The 22,360-nt window shown below is 46.5% G+C and overlaps 9 protein-coding genes across 9 annotated transcripts; 3 read left to right on the top strand and 6 right to left on the bottom strand.

The window, feature by feature from the left end:
• Positions 1-1,032: 1,032 nt before the first annotated feature.
• Positions 1,033-1,611, bottom strand: I302_102954 (uncharacterized protein; the record flags this gene model as incomplete). The annotated part of the gene is made up of 1 exon (XM_019188323.1): positions 1,033-1,611. The coding sequence occupies one exon, from the start codon at positions 1,609-1,611 to the stop codon at positions 1,033-1,035; it is 579 nt and encodes a 192-aa protein (XP_019051201.1).
• Positions 1,612-4,627: 3,016 nt separating this feature from the next.
• On the top strand, positions 4,628-5,589 carry I302_102953 (uncharacterized protein; the record flags this gene model as incomplete). Its single annotated transcript, XM_019188322.1, has 2 exons — positions 4,628-5,236; positions 5,308-5,589. The coding sequence occupies 2 exons, from the start codon at positions 4,628-4,630 to the stop codon at positions 5,587-5,589; spliced, it is 891 nt and encodes a 296-aa protein (XP_019051200.1).
• A 492-nt stretch (positions 5,590-6,081) lies between these two features.
• On the bottom strand, positions 6,082-9,219 carry I302_102952 (ATP-dependent RNA helicase DBP4; the record flags this gene model as incomplete). Its single annotated transcript, XM_019188321.1, has 8 exons — positions 6,082-6,342; positions 6,457-6,984; positions 7,049-7,417; positions 7,523-7,960; positions 8,041-8,393; positions 8,470-8,880; positions 8,939-8,999; positions 9,049-9,219. The coding sequence occupies 8 exons, from the start codon at positions 9,217-9,219 to the stop codon at positions 6,082-6,084; spliced, it is 2,592 nt and encodes an 863-aa protein (XP_019051199.1).
• Positions 9,220-9,641: 422 nt separating this feature from the next.
• I302_102951 (uncharacterized protein) lies at positions 9,642-11,609 on the top strand (the record flags this gene model as incomplete). The annotated part of the gene is made up of 5 exons (XM_019188320.1): positions 9,642-10,347; positions 10,469-10,674; positions 10,833-11,236; positions 11,381-11,464; positions 11,546-11,609. 5 exons carry the CDS (start codon positions 9,642-9,644, stop codon positions 11,607-11,609), a joined length of 1,464 nt encoding a protein of 487 aa, XP_019051198.1.
• Positions 11,610-11,973: 364 nt separating this feature from the next.
• On the bottom strand, positions 11,974-12,598 carry I302_102950 (mitochondrial 37S ribosomal protein uS14m; the record flags this gene model as incomplete). Its single annotated transcript, XM_019188319.1, has 2 exons — positions 11,974-12,036; positions 12,353-12,598. The coding sequence occupies 2 exons, from the start codon at positions 12,596-12,598 to the stop codon at positions 11,974-11,976; spliced, it is 309 nt and encodes a 102-aa protein (XP_019051197.1).
• Positions 12,599-13,144: 546 nt separating this feature from the next.
• I302_102949 (protein SYM1) lies at positions 13,145-14,835 on the bottom strand (the record flags this gene model as incomplete). Its single annotated transcript, XM_019188318.1, has 8 exons — positions 13,145-13,273; positions 13,469-13,496; positions 13,566-13,600; positions 13,973-14,040; positions 14,168-14,319; positions 14,471-14,528; positions 14,661-14,682; positions 14,761-14,835. The coding sequence occupies 8 exons, from the start codon at positions 14,833-14,835 to the stop codon at positions 13,145-13,147; spliced, it is 567 nt and encodes a 188-aa protein (XP_019051196.1).
• A 636-nt stretch (positions 14,836-15,471) lies between these two features.
• Positions 15,472-17,754, bottom strand: I302_102948 (uncharacterized protein; the record flags this gene model as incomplete). Its single annotated transcript, XM_019188317.2, has 12 exons — positions 15,472-15,497; positions 15,565-15,838; positions 15,957-16,082; positions 16,144-16,199; positions 16,277-16,443; positions 16,517-16,533; positions 16,604-16,758; positions 16,818-16,916; positions 16,981-17,056; positions 17,159-17,406; positions 17,471-17,581; positions 17,667-17,754. 12 exons carry the CDS (start codon positions 17,752-17,754, stop codon positions 15,472-15,474), a joined length of 1,443 nt encoding a protein of 480 aa, XP_019051195.2.
• Positions 17,755-18,213: 459 nt separating this feature from the next.
• I302_102947 (uracil-DNA glycosylase) lies at positions 18,214-20,026 on the top strand (the record flags this gene model as incomplete). The annotated part of the gene is made up of 10 exons (XM_019188316.1): positions 18,214-18,466; positions 18,545-18,759; positions 18,843-18,894; positions 18,982-19,044; positions 19,099-19,115; positions 19,180-19,197; positions 19,270-19,376; positions 19,453-19,522; positions 19,602-19,784; positions 19,856-20,026. 10 exons carry the CDS (start codon positions 18,214-18,216, stop codon positions 20,024-20,026), a joined length of 1,149 nt encoding a protein of 382 aa, XP_019051194.1.
• A 216-nt stretch (positions 20,027-20,242) lies between these two features.
• I302_102946 (pre-mRNA-splicing factor SLT11) lies at positions 20,243-22,022 on the bottom strand (the record flags this gene model as incomplete). The annotated part of the gene is made up of 10 exons (XM_019188315.1): positions 20,243-20,451; positions 20,531-20,654; positions 20,788-20,929; positions 21,012-21,216; positions 21,299-21,378; positions 21,448-21,602; positions 21,705-21,733; positions 21,799-21,809; positions 21,875-21,909; positions 21,999-22,022. 10 exons carry the CDS (start codon positions 22,020-22,022, stop codon positions 20,243-20,245), a joined length of 1,014 nt encoding a protein of 337 aa, XP_019051193.1.
• Positions 22,023-22,360: the final 338 nt, after the last annotated feature.

Raw genomic sequence — 22,360 nt, 5'->3', positions numbered from 1 at the left:
TCGTTTCGAAAACAAAGAGCTTCAAATAAAAACGACAAATTCATAACGATACGAGCAATGACACCTTTTACCATCCCATCTTCGGCTTCCCTTTCGACATTCTCTTCATTCCTTCTTTTACGACGAATACGATATAGCAGAGAGGAGAAGATAAATACGAACGGACCTCAATCTTATAATCTCATTTTCCAACGTTTCTACCCCATCACTACGAAACCTCACTAAACCTCTACTCTACTGTAAGGAAGGGCCTTTCGCCGAGCAGAAGCGGCGTAAAGATCTCGAAGGGACACATCGCTTCAACATCACCAATCATGACCAAGTTTTTACATTTCGATTGGTCACAAGGCGATCGTGGAGAATGCGAAACCTTTCGACAATCACGAATGAAGAGTTACATATGCATTGGCGCTATCTGCGATGTTCAGAATTAGAATTTGCAAAGTGAGAATACCGTATCATGCGATGACAACGCACAAAGATAGAAGTATTCAGTAAATGATATCAGATGGTATGATGTATTCCGGATTATTCCCGCTCATTTGAGTTGAGTGGTTTAGATACTGAACGCCATCATTTGTAGGAAAGAGGGAAAGCTACGTTAGATAAATGTTTCTTACTCATATGCAAATTATGGTACTGTTTCTTTCCCTCATCTCAATGAGTATGAGTTACGCTGGCGCCGCGTTATGCTACTGAACTTTGCTTGAGATGAGAGGTCCACGAAGACTTGGAAAAAGACGATCACTATAGCTGACAAGCAGAGAGTGATCATATGCATTCACGGTTGACATTAGATATAGACACGAGATACATGATACTTAGGCCAACGACATGCCCAGACTTGTCGATCGAAAATCGAAGAGGGCTTTGCAAACCATACAGTACGTGGTTGACACAGCGGGTGGACGAGGATCTTGTACTAACACGTCAGTTTAAGCGATATTTGCACCGAATCTGTAACACAGACAACTTCCTTTACTCGAAGCGGGAAGACATCACTCGTGATATACACCGATCACTCACCCATGCCTATTCCTGTTCCTCACCCGGATCTTTAACGGGACGCACAACGTCTAGTCCCAGTCGAGCTTCTGAATCGGCTTCTTGACCAGAAGAGCTTGTTTTGATGTCTCCCTTCCCCTCTCCACCGCACACATGTGGAAAACAAGGACAATCAGTATTAATAACACCCATCAACCCAGCCCATATACCCGAACTACCAAAATTAACGACCCCCAACCCCTCATTGACTTTTAAAACTGCTTGAACCAACGCCCTAGACTCCTCAGACAGGTTACGTTCCCTCTCACCGTTGAAGGTGGGTATACCTTCCAATGCCCATCCGTAGTCGATCGATCCATGGCCCTTGCCTTCGTCGTCTATGTATCCTTTTGGATTGGTGAAGTCGGGTGGATCGAGCCAATCTGGCTCTTCATCGGGGGATGTTGGTGGGGGCGAATCGCCTTTAGGCGGTTTGGGATAGGGTGGACCGGGCGATGGGGTTTTGTTGAGGGCGTAATATAGGAGTGGTTCACCCGGAATCAGGTTGAGTTCTCGTCCCTGATGATGGAAGTGGAACGGAGTAGGGGTGGTATCGCTAGAAGCCATCGCGAAGGCAGTGTGAGAGAGCACAGCGATGGCGGTGGTAGTGAGGTGCAGAAAGCCCATTCCGAATTGATGTTTGCAGACTCTATGGAACAGTCCGCAACCAGATGGAATTGCACGATGTTATAGGTGGATAGTCATATCATGTGCATGTCTCGCACTCGTCTCATGCCTACGTGCGACTTTACTTCCCATTCAATTGATATGCTACGTCATGCTCCACGCACAAGGTTCAGTCACATAGATCATTCGTTCTAAGGTTGTTAGCCAATTGATAAATCTGTTCGCAGACTGTGAATTAGTGTCGTATGGTCATTGATGTACTCGATTTCCGACATCGGGTTGCCTTGATGTGATCGTACACTCCCATGAAACACGTCCGCTTGGCTTGCGCAGTGCAGACATGACGTTGGCCGTCCCAGGAGTAAACCAAGTTCAGTCGGTCAGTCCTGCATACGCCTTCATCTCCAATTTCAACTGTGAAGGGGGTTGATCGATTTATTGTGCCGATGGATCAATGTTCTCTCCACTCGACGACTTGCGAAGTGTTCTGAACACCATCCGCAACGGTCGACCTGGTTGGTGTATCTTCCACTTGGGCTCGGCTCGTCAAAGAGTATTTGAGATCGTGGTTCATAAACTGCTGACCCGTATCCTGTGGTATTCCTTTACTACGACATCATGATATCTTCAGAAAACACCTACTGTATTTCTTTTGAAAAATCAGTCCCGTCCGCGTTCAGACTTGACTTTTGGGGTGCTTGATTCTTAGTCTACCTGTACACATGGACATGACCACGCAAGTCGCGGCCGGAAGATATCATCCTCGCCGAAGCGAGAGAGATCCTGCCATGCCATAGTCCCCTTCAGTATCTCTCGAAAGCACGAAGGGTTGTGGGAAAGAAATACAATTTTGCATTTGATTAGTACAGGGGTAATGTAATACAGTAGGGACGAATCTACCATTCCGTTGGTACGAGTACTCTTACAACTCGCGATCGGACATCCCTTCGCCGTGTTCCGGTATGATTCCGTCCGTCCCGAGATGTGATAAACAGCTGGATAAGCATCTACATAGGTACGCGTGCATCCTTCTTACGAGGACGGGTGAGGTCTTCTCGTAGAAGGTACGAGTGGCCTTTCATACTCATCCTTTGCGTTCCTCGTAACTCAAGGCGGGTTTCAGATCTGTAAAGCCCCATCTCTACTGTGACATTCCGATCCATCTAGAATAATCACGGCAGACACACACCCCTGATGCGTTCGATCAGCAACTCGCGTTCTCTGGCAATGATAGCGTGGCTTCGAGGAAAGGATGATTGGAAGTGAACCGAATAACACCAATTGCACATGGATGGACAGTCCAGATCCCTTTGGCACGTCAACGTCAGCTTGCACACGTCAGAATCACGACATATTTCGCGCCGTGATCTTACGCGTATCTCGTAATCTTACGTCTTACCCGTCCGACACATGTCATGTCATGTCATGTCATCGAGATTCGTGGAAACCGAAAGCAAGTTTCGAGGTGTGGGATTAGTTGGCTTCAGCGTGACACAATGAGTGGTCTGTGATTGATTCAGCACGTAAGGTGACTCGAACCTGATCTACGGATAGGAATGCGCTTTTTTCGTGAAATGAAACGTGAACGTGAGAGAGTTAGTACTAGTGGATCAGGGACGATAAGTTTGTTGTACTGGATGTTGTAATTTTGTCTCGACCCCATTTGTGACGGTTCTGCTTCGAATACTACTTTAACTGCGTCTGCGTTGTTCGGAACAGGATCGGAAGATTTTCTCCTGGATTTAGAATTTAGCGTACTCTTCTTACGCTAATGACCTGATCTTCATCTCGAAAGGTATCCCGGAATTTAAGGATATCCCTATACATCTCACTCTAGTACGACGTACAACTGGGATGGGATGTAAACAAACCGAACCGAGATGGGGTTTCACTTCACTCTGTTACTGCATAAGGACGAGGGAATGCAACGACATCTCGGCTCGATCGACGGGCATTCGCAACGTAGCTTCAGAACTCATACTCGCTCGTAGGGAAGGCTACCTGTATTTGGGGTGTGATAGAGATATACCCTATAGTATATATCTTAGCTTCAAGCTTGGAATTAGATATAATGAAAACCCAAAATACCCAACTATTCAAGATAAAACCAAAATCTTTGGAATCTTGGTAGAAAGGTGTCCTCTCCTCTCCGTAGTGGACTAAATAAGTCGTGGGAAAATAATCAACTAAGATTAATCAAATAATCAATCTTGGAAAACAAGTTATTCGGAACGCTTAGCCTCGAAGGGCCAGCCAGGTATCAAGAGTTTGACGGACGATTCGTGATATCTTTTATTTGAGTGGTATCAATATCGGTCCTTCTCGCATTTATGGTTCTTGGTTGATACTCGTATATAACGTTTCGCTCTTCAAGCAGACTGCTTTGTTTCGTTCAACCATATCTCATACATCTTCTATTCAGTACTGCGACACGACACAACCTCCGAAACATCACTGAAAGGAATTAAAGTATCATCACAAATCAACTCACTTGGATCATATCACATCGACTCGTCCCAACTGGTTGTCTAGACCACTTGCTCCAACACAATCATAATCAATCATCCTTATCACCGCTCTCACTTGCACCTTTTCACCCGTGGAACGTCGATTCGTCATCAACTGAACTCAAACTCAGACTCAAGCTCAAAGCTCTGCGATAACATATCCCATCTGAAGGTCAAATAGGATAAGTGCCAGTGAACGTGCCAAAGCAAATACATACCAGTACCTCAATCTGTTTCAAGGCGAACATCCAGCTCAAGATCAAGACCAACATCAAGTCATCTGATAAGTGTATCGTATACGCATCACACTGGATGGATCCTTGCCGAGTCGACTTTGACTTTACTGGAATCTGATTATCTGAGTTATAAGATAGATAAAGAGGAAAGAACGGCACGAAACCATATCAGAACCCCAAAGAACCGACATACGCACTATACCATCAATCATCATGTCAGCAACTATGACTCGTTCTCCCTCTCCATCATTTGGGAGTCAACGCAAAAAATCGTACTCTCCTCAACCTTCACCGGCTCCCTTCCTCACTCCCAATCCCTTTGACTGCCCTTCCGCCTCACAGGGATTCTCATTCCATTCAAACAGTTCCACTTCCTCCAGGCCCCTCCCAAGGAGATTATTATCCCTTCAATCGTCAACCCCCAATACATCGAGGGTATCTCCCTACTCTATCCCCAGCCCCATTTCTCCCATCTCACCTATCTCTCCTGCCTCGCCCTCCCTCCCCAGCAAGCCTAAACGACCGACCATCTCCCATCGATCACACTCATTCTGCGCATCCACATCCAATGCCACTTATGCGCTTGCGTCTGCACCTTCCTCAGGCCACTTATCGCCTGATAAACGGGTGCTCGTTGCCCCTCCATTGGAGAGGACATTGAGCTCGATAGGTCAGAAGGGAAACACTTCGCCTCCCACTCAACAGATGTCCAGACCAGTGGGAATGGGGATGGGAATGGTGGACATTGAGAATATCAACTTACAAAGGACTCCCACAAGGAACAGAGCAGGGGTGTTGACCGAGAAAGACGTGAATTATCAGGTGAGCATTTGACTTCTTCCGAACCAGCCTAGCTTCAAGATGAGTATTAACGTATGATTCCGTTCCTCTAGTCACCCCAATCCCCACCACAGATCCCAACGATCTACGTCCACCCTTCGCTCACACCTCCCAGACCATCCTTGTCAACCACCCAGACCGACTCCTCCAGATCATCGTCCTTCGCTTCATCAGCTTCGACTGCCATCCTGACTCCCACGACACCTCATGATTTGCTGTTCAAGAATGATCCGATCTCGGAGGACGAGGAGAATGCGAAACACCACCACGACGATGATGATGAGGTAGAAGGCAATAATGCATTGACACAAGGTGTCGACCATTTGATGATTTAACGTCTTTCCCTTCCCTCTCTCACATGTCTCTTTTTCTCTTTTCCGGGCTTTTGATATATTGTCCATCGTGTGTATCTTCTTCCATCTGAACTTTCCCCTCTCCCGACGTAATCAGTGTATCTATATTCCTTATCGCTCATTCCGCTAATGCCCCCGGAAACCGATTGTACGATCAAATATTATTAATGATTATGATGAGCTTCCGTAGACAGTTTCCTTTCCTCTTCCGTTCTTGATCAGGGACTATGCTCTTGTATTGATAGCTTCTATAGAAAATAAAATAAAACCACGTATGGCAGTATGTCTTATGATATTTTGGTAATTTTGCTGTAGTCCTTTCTCGTGCTTCGTCATCGTATTGTAGTGAATATAAAATAAACACAGTAGACTGAAAGGGATGTATAATATCATGAATGAACGAACGCCAAACTGTTGATGCTTTTATCGGGACCGAGCAAACGAATGCATCCAACCCTATACTACACTGGGCCCCTACGCACCCGTTAACAACCTCAAAGCCAGCTCCTCATCATCCTCCAACCTTCCTTTACTCGCTGTGTCATCAACCTCAGCATCAGGCTTGAACTTGTTCTTCCTCTTTTTCTTATTCCTAATTTCACGTTCTGGCGAAGGCGAGGGTGATCTGTTTCTTCCCTGCTGCTCGACGTCGGAATAATCCCCGTCATCTGCTCCTCCGATATAAGCGACGGGTCCATCGTCTTCGTCGTCATCGTCCATATACTCTTTACGCGACTATCTCAAGATTGTAGATCAGCACCATGGTCGAGCCAATGGTTGAGTTCGTCCGATGTATGTCGACATGTGATTTTCACGACAGCGAGAATGTACAAAGAAAGCATGACTCACCTCCCTCTCCCGTTCTTTCCTTTTCCTCTTCAACTCGTTCCTCTTCTCCTTCGCCACCCTCTTATCAACCTCATTATCAACCTTCATCCTCTCCCTCTGCTTGTCAAGGTACTCGCGTCTCTTCTCCTCACTCATGAACTGAGTTTCCACATCTTTACCCGATTCGTAGAAGTTCCTTGACTCTCCAGTCTCCTCGTCAAATATCAATTTCTCACCTACACCGCCGGTCTTGAGTTTACTTTTCTTGGACGTAGCAGCTTTGAGCTTCCTCTTCGACAGATCTTCAGATGAGATCAGAGGTTTCCCCATTTCTTTACCTTCTGCTACGTTCACCAAATCAGAATCCGATTGGTCCTCGTCATCCGAAAGATTGTGATTCTTCCTCGCCAAAGTGAATACATCATCCTCTTCGCCCTCTTCCTCATCTCCCTGAGAGATCAAAGCGGTATAATGCGGTGTCAAAATAGATTGGTTTTTTCGCTCGAACATCCTGTCGTACTTCGTTCTCACGGCTGGAGCGGACTTGGGCTAAGAAGTAGAGAGATGAGTCAGTATATCCGAGCTGAAAGTCAACGCTGAATCGAGAACTCACCTTATCATCTGACGACACCTCGCTCTCGCTCTCGCTTCCACTGATTTGTTCTTCTTCCTCCTCTTCGGCTTCATCCTCGTCGGAATCACCCTCTTCCTCTTCTTCCTCTTCTTCCTCTTCATCGCTGCCTTCTTCCTCAGATTCCTCATCACTCCCCACGACGCCCCTCCCCTCTACTTCCTCAACCTGCTTCTCCTCATCCTTCTTCGGTCCACCCTTGACCTTCGCAGCTTTCTGCTCGGCAAACTTGATCTGGGGTGCACCTGGAAGACCCATACTTTCTGCAAAGGCTTCTGCGGGTAACTCAGATAATTTGAATACCGATTTATCTTTCTGGATGTGAACTGATTTCATGTACGAGATGAAAGCCTGAGGGTATCAGCGGTAGTGTCAGCGGGCACTCCCACAGTAAGCACCATTTTTCGAAGAAATGTTCGAGGTGCACAATCCGACAACGAAAAAATCTCGACTCACCCTCTGACCCAGATATTTGATCTCCGGCTCCCTAAACGCGAAATTCTGCATCTGCTGCTTCAAATCCCCCATTTTACTCTGCTTGATCTTTATCTTCTTGACCTCCAACAGCCTCTCTTTGAACCTGTTCAACATCCCTTCCTCTTCGCTTGGACAAAGCAACGTCAGGGCATGACCTCCAGCTTGATACCTCGCTGTTCGTCCAATCCTGTGGATGTAGGTATCAACATCGTCGGGACAGTCCAGTTGGATAACCCAATCTACAGCTGGGAAGTCTAATCCTCTGGCTGCTACGTCCGTACAGATCAGAAGGGCATGTTTGGAAGAAGAGTATTTCTGAAAGATTGAGAGTCGCGTGGCTTGCTTCTGTTTGCCGTGTAGGTGCATTAACGGTAGACCTGGATGGAGCCTTCGGAAGGTCTCGAAGATGAATCGGACCTGAGCAGCCAGCAAGTTCCCTTAGTATTGCCACTCTATGGATATACCCGTGATAGCACTGAGAAAATGAAGTGATTCACCTGTTTACCAGAAGTGACAAATACAATTCCCTTCATTTTCAGATGACTCTTTACGAATCCCCATAACGTATCCAATTTCTTCTCCAGCCCAACGACCGCATAGTATTGTTCTAGATTTGACGGTACCACACCCTCTTCTCCAGCCTTATTACAATTGATATATTGAGGTTGATACAACGATAGTTTAGCTAATGCAGCTAAATCTTTCGTCTGAGTCGCTGAAAAAAGCAGGGTTTGTCGATTGGGTTTGGTAGATGGGTTGGAAGTTGTTATACCAGGTGAAAAGTGGCCGATAATTGCACGTAGGGCCGGTAAGAACCCTAAATCAAGTAATCTATCTGCTTCGTCAAGGACTGTTCTCATTCCGAAACTCCATATCAGCTTCCTGTACCAACAATCTAGAAGGGCCAACGAATGAGCTAAACTCACCCAAGACTTTTACACCTGACGATTCAAATCCGACAGTACTATCCAAATGCTGCAATAATCTCCCAGGCGTAGCAATAAGGATGTTCATCCTTCCTAATCGCTCTTGCTCCTCTTTAAGCGGTTTACCACCTATAACCAACCCCGCCGAGAAATTATGGTATTTCCCTATATCCCTCAATTGGTTAAATGTCTGCACGGCCAATTCCCTAGTAGGTGAAATCACTACGGCTCCCAGTCCGTCCATGGGTCCCCATTTGTCGAGGTAGAGTCGCTCTAGCATCGGGATGAGGAAGGCTAAAGTTTTACCTGAGCCGGTCTTGGCTGATCCGAGGAGGTCTTGCCCTCGTAAGGCAGGGGGGATGGCTAATTGTTGGATTGGTGTGGGGTTGAGAAAATGGCTGCTCTTGAGGCCTGTAACGTATTGCCTATAAGCCATCATACTGAGACAGCTTTGGCAGAAGTAGCTTACCTTTGAGCGTTCGGGATGAAAGAGGGAGATCATTGAATAAAGTGATCTCGGCCGGAGGTACCTATATCATCCGTCAGCTTATTCGAGCTCAATCGCTTCAGTTAGCTCACCCAGCTGTCCACCCTTGATTGCAGCTCTTTCAGCTCCTCATCGATCTTCAACCTCTTAGCTTGATTACTCTTCAATCGAGGTTGAGCAGGTTTACCCTTGCCGCCATTGCCTTTCCCTTTGAATCCATTGTTCGGTTTCGAGGAAGAAGCCTTGTTATCTACGAAAGCCATGTTGTGAGCTCCACTATCCAGGATATCTCGTCGAGGGGCGTATATAGATTGAATGGTTATAATTTAATGCTCAAAACATCAACACAACCCAGCATAAGCACACTGAAAAATCTTGACAGGTGGTGGTTGAAAATATCACAACTTGCCACGTGCCGACCGTGCCTGATGTTCTCTTCGATTCCACCGTGGGAAAGCTGAGTCATGTCGTCATACAGCTCAATCAATGTTCACGCGTAGGAGAGGTCATAGATCTCGACGTTGAGATGGATCCACACTCGTACAGTACATACATATATATATACCGTAATTGAAGCAGCTGGGAGCTTAGCAAATGCTAACGAAGAGCTCCACATTGATAGGTCTTGCTCAAATCGATACCACCGGTTGATATCTCAGTCACTCAAGCAAGCCGGTCCTCCAACATGGCCAAAGCCAAGTCCACTCCCACCCAAGCAAAAGCGCGTTCATCCCCCCGCCTATCCTCTGCAGCAGCAGCATCATCAGCCAAATCGACACCCACACGATCAGCTCAGAAGCATTCTACTACCCCTCTGAAGAACAGCGTGACTTCGACACCGACGAGAACCTCTAGGGGAAAATGGATCGAGAAATCAGCAAAGACTTCACCATATTTCGATAAAACCGGTAAAAACAATACAAAGGGGAAGTCGAACCCCAAGGTCAAGGTTGCCGTGAAAGGTGGGGGTAAGACTCATGTGAAAGACGAGGATGAAGATGAAGATGGGGATTCACCTAGTGGTTTGACAGAATCTGACGACCCCAGCTCATCGGATGATGTTGGCTCAGAAGACGATTTTGACCCTTCGTCTTCTTCCGAGCCGGACGAACCGATCGAAGAGTCCGACGAAGAGGGGTCGGTAGATTCTGAATTTTTGGATGAGGAGGAACCGAGGAGGAAAAGTCATAAGCGGAAATCACTTTCGGGTGGTAGAGGCGGGAATGGGTCAGCGAAGAAGGTCAAGTTGTCCAGTGGTATGGCTAGGAGTAAGAGTAATGTTAAGATAGAGGGGTATGATGATGAGGATGAACAGGATGATGAAGAGGTAGAATTGGAGGAAGGACAGGAGATTGCAGGAAGGATATATCCTGCTCCTAAGACTGGACAGGGTGGGTTAATTTTTGCTTTACATACTTGGCCTTAACCCTCCTTCAAAAATCGCTTCTCATCTTTTTGTCAGCTATATACCGTATATGAAGGTGACTAATTCAACAATACAATCATGTGTAGTCCCCCCCGGAAGGATCTCTCAAAATACCTTAAACTTCCTCAAAAACCTTCAAATACCCGAACGAAACGATCGAGAATGGTTCAGATCGCACGAACCGTCCTTCCGCCAAGCCGAGAACGAGTGGAAGGCCTTTGTGGGGCTGGTGCAGTCGAAATTCCATGAAGCGGACGACGAGGTGCCGATCTTGCCTCCTAAGGATATCATTGTGAGTTGTACTAACTTCAAATTGACTTGGCGCGATTCTTCAATGTTGCAGCCTGCTCCTCCATAGCTTAGGCCAGTCCTTAATCGATACAGCGAACCAATTCTCGTCTCTATGGACTATGATGCTAGTTTGTTCTTTGCTGATATATTACCACTTAGCACCGCATATACCGTGACGTCCGCTTCTCATCCGACAAAACACCTTACAAACGCAATTTCTCCATGTCCACCAGCCGAGGCGGTCGGAAAGGCATATTCGCAGCTTACCATCTCTCAATCTCACCCAACGACAGATCCCTCATCGCAGCGGGTATATGGCAGCCCGGCAAGAATGAATTAGCTCAAATACGACATAATCTCCTATCGGACCCTCAGAGGTTCAGGGATTGTATAGAACAGGAAGAGTTTGTGAGGTTATTTGGAGAGGCCAAACCACACAAGAAGGGTGGGAGACAGAACGTATTTGGGAATGATGATCAGTTGAAAGTTGCTCCTAAAGGGGTGGAGAAGGATCATAAGGATATTGATTTATTGAAATTACGGAGTATAGCTGTGGTGCATCAGTGAGTTTGCTATGGTGCTGGTAGTGGACCTCTCTTTTGGAGTTGCGGAGCAAGGTCACTGTGCTTTGCTGGTCTTGGTTGCTCGGAGGGAAATCCATCGATCGCATCGAGCTGATACTGATACTGTGCTCTCGTCCTACTCAGTTTTACCGACGAACAAGTCATTTCGAAAGATTTCCAAGAACAGCTGTACGATGTTCTGGTGGTGATGCGACCATTTGTCAGACTGTGAGTATTTCGCATTCGCAATCCATCGATCAAAAGTGATCTTGCGTTGGAGGTTGTACTGACCCCGTGAGATTATTATAGGTTGAATGACTACGTCACATTACCACCTGATACGGGAGATAACGACGATGGGGAAGATGATTGAGTGGTCTCTCGCTAGCGGATAGAAAGGATTTTAGCATAAGAGGTCGATGGGTCGGACAGGAAGGACCGCTGGATCATCCCAATATGTAATACTTCTTTGTCATACTGGAGCTGGATCCGCATTACATACACTCAAGTATTCCTGCGAAGGATATGAGGTTCTTGATGTGCTGTACATATATACATGATGCAACAAGATACCACCAACATCTATCAACTCGCGGCGATCGCGATCCTCCTCCCCTTCTCTGATCTTCAACCGGACGTTCTTCCCTAAAAGTAAATCACACCCAATTCGATCTGATCTGATCTGATCTGATCTGGTCGACTCCTACTCTATCCTCTCGACCCACTTTCAGACAACCCTACCAGCTCGATTTGTGCACACCTGGTAATTCGCCGTTCAGAGCTTTCAGACGGAATTGGAACTGCGTGATTGGTTACAGATCAGCCATCGATATTCCTTGCGGCTACTTTGTCCTCAGGTGGAGGATGGAGAATGTTGAATCTCATGATCACATGCTCTAGATCGTATACCACTGCACAGGCCCAACCTCTAATTCTGCCCTCCATTTCATATCCTTCCCTCAACTGCGATATGTTGTCTCCATCCTCCTTCCCGGCATTCCACTTCCTCCAACCCTCCAAGCCACATCCCAGCAAATCACAACACACCATTCCCTAACAGCCTAAAACAGCCCAAGACAGGACAGACCCAAACTCAAAATCAGACTTATGACTCACCCTAGCCAACCCGAATTTACTTATAACCCCTCTCCCCCTCCCCGTCTCCCAACACCTAGACTTCACCGCCCCCATCCTTCCTTCCCCACCATTCAAGCTATTCAACCCTAGCTGGGCCTTATGTCGCACCGTTGCTGGTAAGGTTGTATTCCTTGCTACGAAGAGGTATGCCCGTCGTTGGACTTCCATTTGTTCGGCGGAGAGACGTTTGCGGATATCCCGGATGAGCTGGGCTTTGGCTCCCATCGTGTTTGGATGTGGTCGGGAGTTTGGATGTGGGTATGGGAGTGATTGAGAGTGTAGGTGATGAGGAGGGTATGAAAGTATAAATGGTTTAGGTGGTTTGTGATGTTGTTTTGGTATATGTTTCTGGATATTGAGTGAGTTGAGATGAATGCCAATTCAACTTGTCAAAGTCGAGGTGTCGCCGATTTTTCTCGGAAAAGCTAGTTGCAACGGCGATCGCCGCATTCCACACTCTAGAACTAGCATATAGATGTCAGTTGTGCATGCCATTCATCCTTATAATCCAGTTACATGCACCAATGTCAAATGCAAGCAGCGAGCAGCGGTGACATGAAGCTTTTACGCTGGGTGATCTTGGTCAGCAGGGTACTCGAGAGTGAATTCTAATACTCTATATACATTTCTATCGTTTTATATCCATATCATTCTTCCATTCTTCCCCCATATTCTCTCCCTCTCCTTTCCTTGGGTCTACACCTTTTGTTTCCCACCAAGCCATGTATCTGCACCCAGCTCTCATCTTCACCGTTTAATGCACTGAGCCGCTTAGTCCCTCTTCAAGTCCTCCTCTGCCTTCTCGACCTGCTTGGGCTTAGCATTTTGCAAAGACAGGAAAGCGTTCCATGGGATGTTGACTCCGTTGATGGCTAAGAGTCGGTATTGGAGAGGAATGAACTGTGAACACAGATGTGATAGGGTTAGCTCAACTGTCGGACCTCATATCGGTCCGAGTCCAGTAGGATGAGGGACTTTGACGAAATGATGGACTTACACCCTGTATATGCAAAATCGCAAAAAAGAGCATCATGTAATTAGCACCTTACCATTGCACTTATTACGGACCGATCTCAGAGGAGGAGCGGCACATACCATGTTAAGAGTTTGGAAGGGGATGAATCTGTTCGTAGTGCCCATTCGTCAGCTCCCGTACATGCATAAAGCGTATGAAGCTGTTGTCTTCACTCACAACATCCAGTTCGCTTTCAAGGTAGGGACGAAAGCCTGATGAAGGTGCACAAGTCAGCGGCTACTTCCTGCATGAGGCCCCGAACCACAGACTTAGGGGTTTAGCACGGCTCAAAGAGGGGGATAGGGGAATGTGGAAAGCGGAGGAAGGAGACGGGTAGCAGGCGGAGAGGCAGGGAGAGCAGACGGAGGAGGGCAGGGAGATGGGGCGGGAAAGACAAGAGAGGAAAGGGAGGAGGCAGAGGGAGGGAAGAGAGGGCGCAGGGAGAGCAGGGAAGCGGCGGGATTGAAGGAAGGGCGGGATCAAGACAACAGAAGGGGGAGAGGAGAGGCGGAATGAGATGCGAAGAGAGACGAGGGCACTGCATGGGAATGTAGGATGTTAGGGGAATACGAGGCTCCACGCACCTCTTGCCATTTCGCTCTAGCATCAGCGAGGGTCTTACCCTCCATGAGAGTCATAGCGTGGAAAAAGCCTATACGAAGGGAGATTAGCAAGACCATCGCCTTTTCACGAGCCATATCCCTTGTGTACCACACTCGTAAAGACGACGGAACAGTGTACACCAGCTCAGGTATCGGATATTGAAGGATAATACTCACCGGTCAAAACGAAAGGAGCAAACACGAATTGATCCAAGCCTACTCTAGCGAATGTAGCAGGCCATTTATTTTTGATTGGCAATCTCTCCAAAGTCCTGAACCAGACCGTCACGGCTGGGGCAAAGATACCTCCTCCCCAGACTACGATTCGGCTGTGGTGCGGGAGTCGTACATGTAGATGAGGGTTGTCGGTAGAAGGGGAAGGGGTCGAGGTTTAGGAGGGATAAAGGAATGAGCTCCTTCTTGTCCTCATCTGACGTTGTTATATCATGATTACAACCCTGGGGGATAGAGGTAACTCACGCTGTTCTGACGAAATCATGTTTGTTACCTTTCTTCTCGATCAGCTGTTGAGCCACGACTAGTGGAAGGACAATCCTATCAGTATGAGATCTCCTCCGTCCTTTGATATGTCTGATCATATAGGCGAAGAATATCACTATCACATGTAATGGAATTTGAAGTGAAGACAAAATACAACAATATCACTCACCATCACCAGTAGCGAAGAGAACCTAACCAAGAGTGCCCACCAACCACATCAGCATCCAATTATCAGCCTTTGATCAAGTAGACGCGGATGCAGAACTCACAGCTGAAGATGCCATCCCTCCTATCAAAGGCCTTCTAGTCAAGAAAGCAGAGTATGCTCCGAGTAAACCGGCCATCTTGTTTGTACGTGTTTGTCGCTTGACTTTTCCGTTTGGGTGTTTATAGGTAGAGATGTGATGGGAAGAAGTGAACGAAGAAGTGATTGAAGATGAAGGATCAAATTTTGATTTCAATGTCCAGGTCAAGTTGAATATAGTATGATTCAGGACAAGGTCAAGTTGGGGGAGGGATCAGACGAACAAAGAAAGGAGTCCCGCGGGGGTCTGGAACGTTTGAAAGGGGTGGAATCGATGTGGGGACGCAGAAGGATAGACCAAGATGCAGTGCTCTGTTGTAGTCAGATGGAAAGTTCTAACAAACACAAAGAGGAAGCAAGAATGAGAGTAAACTTCAAATGCATAGTGCACAACGAGGCTGAATTGTTGGTGGTAGTAAGATTTTAGCGTTTAAGCTTAAGCTCCACCCCCGTGCAAACTTCGGAATGATCCCTTCCGAACATCGAAACGTCATACATCATTCATAGCGCCAACCGGCGGTACAACTCCCCACTGGGATGGACAATCTCAAACATCTCATGGTATCGTCATCGACTTGGTAGAGGTGCATGGGAAGCATATGGGTATACAAGAGCATAGATAGCACAATAGCCATCTACCAAAATAAAGGGTATCAAGCTATAGGGACAGAACAGATCATACCAGCTCAAAATACCTCGCAACTGGGCATCATCAAACCAGAAAACATCCATCAGCTCAAGTCTTCCGAAGACTGACCAAGATACTCACCTTCCCAGTCCGTCACGGCCTTCTTCCAGACCTCCAACTCATGCTCTCTCGTGCCTCCGTAGTGGTCAACAAAGTAATCGCCCAAGACTTCTCGAGCTATGCTTCCCTTCGCCATGAACGCTTCGACTGCACCTTCCAACGACGTAGGTAAGTGTTTGACTGTATCTCGGGTCACTCCTGGAGAGTTCAATGGACCATATGGTAATTTAGTTTTGTTCTTGATTCCTCGGAAACCCAGTGCGAAGATCGCTGAGAGAGCGTAGTATGGGTTCATCTAAGGATAATTGTCAGACCATGTTGTTTACTTGAATGCAGTCTGCCATCGAGGAGCTCAGACAGAAGATCGGCCTTAGGATGTGAGGAACAAAGGTGAAGATCGAATTATGACTTACATCCGCTCCTGGTACTCTCACTTCGAATCTCGTAGCATATCCCTTCACTCCAGGTCCAGATAATATCCTCACTGAAGCAGCCCGCGAATCATATCCATACGAAGCAGTATCAGGAGCCCACATTGCCTATATCCACCAGCTATCAGCTTTCCTCGCACATGAAATCGATATAGAACGCAAAGCATACTTGTCCACCTTGTAGTCGCTTATACGAGTTTATAGTCGGACAGAACATCGGTACGACTATCATGATCATCCGAGAATCAGCTGACTGTATCCAGAGGATAACACTTCATAGCTGAAGACAGAACTGGACTCACCATCAGGCATTCCTTCCAATAAACCAGCCAAGAACCATTCCGCCTCTTTACTTAGATATTTTACATCGTCATATTCCGCGTCTTTCCTTCCACCTGATTTCTCTTCTTCCTCCGTCACCGCGAATATGTTTCTACCGTTCGAGTCTCGCAAAGATACGTGAATGTGTCTGATCATATTCAACAATACATGCGTTAGCTCTGTAGATACTCAATCTGACGTTCAAGTTAAACCCAACTTACCCTGAACATCCTGGAAGCTATCCGTCCAAATGAATAGGTCGTCAGCTGAATACTCTCACACATGTGGAAGAGGACAATGCAGCTCACATCACCCCATGGTTTAGCCATAAACGTAGGCATGATATCATACTTCATGCCCACAGATTTAGCTACCAATTTGAACAGACAGGCATTATCCGCCATTCTAGCTGCGTCGGTATAGGCTAAAGCAGTTTCAAAAACTCCAGGACCAGTCTCGGTGTCTATGCAGATGCAAGATCAGCTGTGACACCCTGATTGAGATTGTGGTATATGCACTCACGGTGACCTTCTACCTCTATTCCGAAATCTACAGCCATATCGTACAAATCATGGAAATAATCTTGGTTCAATGTTGGTCGTAATAAGGAGTAGCCGTGCACTATCAAGCAAATCATCAGCTTCTGTCGACCTGAACTAATCATTCTAAGAATAAGGTGACATACTCCCGGGAGTCAAGGACTTGAGATTATGGAAGTTCTTATCTGCCAAAGATTGGGCGGTCTCCTTGTATTGGAAATACTAGATGGATAATTCGGGTTGTCAGCACAAATCGTGACGTGGGAGTCGATCATGGGCGTGAGAAAGTTCATGTGGCCGAGATAGCCAAACCCGACAGCTCACCTCAAACTCAGCTCCAGCCATGGCTTTATATCCCTCTTGATCCCCCAGAACCTTCTCCAACAAGCTTCTAGGATCCACGACAAGCCTCTCGTTTGTCTCAGGTACGATAAAGCTACAGAGGAAGAATGGGATGTCCTTCTCCCATTTCAACCTTCGGTAGGTTGATAGATCCACTACCGCCCACAGGTCTCGATAACCGTTTGACCAATTTGCGACGAGGAGTTCTTTGGTATATGCGAGGTCGTGGACTGTGGTATCAAACAAACCTAGTCAGCTTTATGATCTGTCTTGAGCAGAGTGAAAGTCACATACTATCCCAGCCATATATTGTTGAGCAAAATCCAAAACCATCGCCTTTGACCGTACTCAAGAATTTATCTTTCGACATGATCTTACCTCTGAGTACACCGTCGACGTCGACTCCTGAGATATGCAACAAAATATCAGTGCCATTCTACCCCCAAGAATTCATCTGTCGGATGTGTGAGCAGATATCATATATACTCACCAGCCACTTTGACCTTGTTATCATTCTTCAATAGCTCTTTGAGCTCATCGAGGTTGGTAGGTGCGTTGGGTGTAGGTGAGGGGGGCATGGTGCAAGGGAATATAGGGATATGGGGATGATAAACGAAGGGAGAGGTGAAAGTGATGGGCAGGGATGAATGGGAGGGAGAAGCTAGGATGAGGATGAGGGTGAGAATATATATGTAGACTGTTATCTATCCTATCTTAGCCCAATTCGAGGATCCGAAGATAACGCACAACACTACTACCACTACGAGTAAGCTAAGTGGTTTATTTATAAGTTAACCGAACAACACACTCACGTGGCCATAATCATGACGCACTTAGGTTCCCCACTCCCGCTTACTCTCCCACGGATGTTGTAGATACGGCACTGTACAACTAATGTCAGTCGCGTTAAACACGATCATCGCAGAACCAAGTAGGAGTGATGACGATCAGAGCGTACTAGATGACATAGAAGTGCTACAATACCTCTACACCACATCAGTATATCATCTTTGATCCACACGCAAAGCACCAAGAAAATGCCACCCCAAGCAAAATCAATCGCATCATACTTCAAACCCACCACAACAGTCGTAGCAGCCACTACCACCGCCTCTGCTAGCCCAATTACAACTCCAGATCGCAAGAAGAGTACCCTCAGCGAAGCTGCCAAGCGGGCCATCCAGGAAGGTGCACAGGCAGCTGCGAATGATGCGAAAGAGAATGACGAGCTGGGTGAGCCATCAGCTAAGAAGCAGAGATTGGATGTTGGTAGTAGTCCTTCAGGAGCTAGTACGTTCCCCTCCCCCCAATCAGTTAGCTAGACAAGGTGGATCTTTGACTTATTGATGGTTGTTTCATGTGGTATAGAAGTAGCAGATATATTCCTCAAACCTTCTCCATCCAAATTGAGCTCATCCTCGGGTACATTACCGATAGTCCGATCGAAGACCCGTGAAGAGCTTAGAGAGAGGATATCGGCCAAACCAGATTGGGCGAATAAATTGAAATTGGAGGTAGATACGATGGGTGAAGATTGGTTGATGGCTTTGCAGGATGAGTTGACAAAGTCGTATTTCCTGAATGTGAGTGCGCCTACCTTCAGGCGCGAATACCCCTAGAAAACAGAAGGGTGGGTAACTGACTTCATGGTGGTTCGATCGTATAGTTGAAAGAGTTCGTGACGACTGAGCAGAAGACCAAAAAGGTGTTTCCACCAGGTATGTGTATATCAGCTCATGAATAGTAAATGTGATTTCTGCATTCAGATCTACATAGCTGATTCTGCTATTTTCTCGATATAATAGCTGAAGACATCTACTCGTGGTCTCGATTCTGTCCTCTGAAAGATATACGAGTCGTAATAATAGGTAAGCTGCCAAATCGCACGAATTGATTGGCCGCAAGCTCACCTCTGATTATAGGCCAAGACCCATACCATGTGAGTTAAGCTTCAATATTACCCTGCTCTTTACTGACGGCCGATCCGTATGCTTCACTGACAGGATGATGGTCAAGCACACGTGAGTCCGGTTTTCTCTCTCCCGTGTCTTGCGCGTTACCAGCTAATATACCTTACGGATCGACATTCATAGGGCCTAGCATTCTCAGTCCGAAAGGGAGTAAGAATCCCACCGTCTTTGAGAAACATGTACAAAGAGATGCACGACGAGATACCTGAATTTGTGATTCCAAAACACGGGTAAGTACGTCTTCGACTACATTCAGCTATTTACGTCACTCGATGTGAGCTGAGATGAAACCATGAACTCGTTTAGCGATCTGACGGAATGGGCCAAACATGGTGTTCTGTTATTGAATACCTCTTTAACCGTTAGAGCTCACGAGGTACGTTCCACCGCTTTGACAAATATACCTTGATCGCTTCATGCTGGCTTTAGCTGATTTGTCTTTAACCCTCTCTTAGGCCGGTTCACACGCCAACAAAGGATGGGACACATTCACAGCGGCCGTCCTAAAGGTAGTTACATCCAGACTCGCACCTGGACCGTCAACAATATCGTCGACCGATAAAGTGCCAGGTGCGAAGGGAGTGGTCTTTATGGCGTGGGGTGCACATGCCGCCAAGATGTGTGCGGGGGTGGATAAGGTGGGTTCGAGGTCAAGGTCTTTATTTCAGCGCTGCATGGTGTCAGATGATAATTCTATGTTGTGCCATAGACTAAACACCTCATCCTCAAATCAGCGCATCCTTCCCCCCTTTCAGCAAGTAGGGGTTTCTTCGGGAACAATCACTTCAAAAAGGCCAATGAATGGTTGGAGCTGAAATACGGACCTGAGGGTGGGATCGATTGGAAAGCTCTTGGTGCGGGTGAAGGTGGATCGTCATAGATGGATACCCGAACTAGGAATTCTCCTTTCACATAAACATGCCTGCCAAAGCTAGATTAAATAATCTTGTATTATAGTAAAGCTCATTTCAAGAGTACTGTACATTTATTCATACATAAAGATCAAACATAAGCAAAATACGTATATCTTCTAATTCAATGATCTCGCTACCGATGCTATTACATCCGTTCTCATTGCTTCCCTCTGAATTTTACCTCAATTACTTCCACCGGTGACAGTGACCGTCCCACTCGCCGATCCACTAGCTTCACCCGAGGATGCAGCAGCCTTCCCTTTCTGCGGTCTCGACCTCCCCCAAACCACTTTAGCCTTCTTCCCGCCCACTTCGATGCCCCCCTGCGCTGATAGAGCTTCTGCAGCTCTCTCGGCAAGTTGACGCTGCTTGAAATTTATGAACGCGCAGTCTACACCACAAGGGAGTCATGGATCTCAGTATATTTACGAAATACGAGAACAAGAGAGCGGGGGGAGATGATGACTTACGTGAAGCTTCGACGATAGTTATCGATCTGATATCTATGGGTTTAACAAACGGACATGCGCCAACTAGGGAGGCTCGTACTTCCGATTCGGTCGTCTGAGGTAGACCGAGGAATAGGAGGGTTGTCTAAGAGCAAGTAGCGATGGAGAATTAGCATTTGCCACATCAACATCATATGATCGATTTTGGATTTACACCACGCGATGGACTAATCGGTGGTTTCGCTTGAGAAGCGGGTGGAAGGAGAAGGGATACTTACCACAGTCTTATCTTCAGGAGCCTTCATTCCTTTAGTTTCCGCCTGTTCTCTCAGTATCTTCTTGGCGACAGGGTCATTCTTGCCGTAATATCGATCAACAATATTCTGTTTTGATAACTCCCCTTCCTTCGGTATCTCGTGTCTACGACCAAGGGAAATGAGCATCAACATCCATGTATTCGTCAAGGAAAAAAGGAAGAGAAAAGAATAGCTCCGGTACTCACCTAAAGGGACATTCTCCACCACGTTTACATTCCCCCTTAACGAAGAAACTACATATATGTGGTCTGTTTCTCTTGTAGTATGGATCAGACCTCGCTATACCCTTCAACATCTCTCGTCCAGCTCGATTGGCCACTTCGGCATCGAGCGTTGATGAGCCGTCGGGTGAATCTGCCATTTGGGCTTCCAGGTTCTGGATGTAGTATTCTAGAGACATCAACGGTATCAGAGTCAACATCCTGTATTCTTCGAAATGAAATATCGTAAGAGAAGAGAATCAATTACTCACGTTTGTTGATGTCTGATGAGGGTGCTTGACTCTTTCTACCCAATGCTGCATCCCGAACCTGGACTGGTAATCCATATTCACTATTTTCAGAAAAGGGATCAACAAATCGTGTCGATATGGGTGATATCATGCAGTGAATGAAAACTCACAGATCCAAGAGACAAGTCTGACAAACCCCCTTTATCTTCGCGCAGGTATTACATATCTCCGTCTTCTTGAATCTAGCTCCTGCTCCTGGGTTCCACCTGAACACCGTGAATGGTCGGTTACAGATCTTGCACTCGTTTCCGAACTCTTGCTTTGACTGTGTTACAAGCCTCGCAGATCAGCATCGATGCAATGTACTTCAATGAGAACCATACATTAAGACTATGAGGGAGACTGAGGGTTGAGGAGTGGGACTTACCATTCGTACATATGGGTTGGGACCTAGACCTATCATTGTGAGATATTAGTCAGCTAAGTCCGGATGTCCTAAAGGTACATATGTGGTAGCTTACATGTTTCGCACCTATTGATCACACCGTCAGCTGAATGATCTCATATTTTCTCGAGCTATACGACGGCTGGACTTACAGTATAGGGAAATCAGAGCTTTCCACTCCTACTTTCTATCAACGGGGAACGTGAATTGATTAGCGCTGTTCTTGCTACATTCTCCTGCTCGACCAGGAGAGCAGAATACTTCGGATTCACTCACGTTGATGTCGTGCTTGGCTGGCATCTTGTGCGATTCTGCTGATACTCTGCTTGGTTATGAACTGATATAGTTATCTGTGGATGCTAGATAATCGACTTGGTGCATGTCATGTTGAATGCTTGAATCGTTGAAATCAACAAAGTGGCAAGTGTGAGTATCACACGTCACATTTTTCACTGTCATGATTTGTGATACATTTGCTTCCGCTCATCCATCATCCTTCTCGCCTGTGTCTACTATACTATGTGTGTTCAGATCTTTGTTCATTTTGCTGAATCTACTCCAAGCTAATGATATATTTATTCGATATGTGTCTATCATAACCCAATCCACCGTACAGTATCACGCTAGCAGTTTACCAT

This window comes from Kwoniella bestiolae, chromosome 1, assembly GCF_000512585.2.
Source record: "Kwoniella bestiolae CBS 10118 chromosome 1, complete sequence".
NCBI classification, from domain to species: Eukaryota; Fungi; Basidiomycota; class Tremellomycetes; order Tremellales; family Cryptococcaceae; genus Kwoniella; species Kwoniella bestiolae.
Note: the sequence above shows the minus strand (reverse complement) of the source record. Positions and strands in the feature narration are given on the sequence as shown.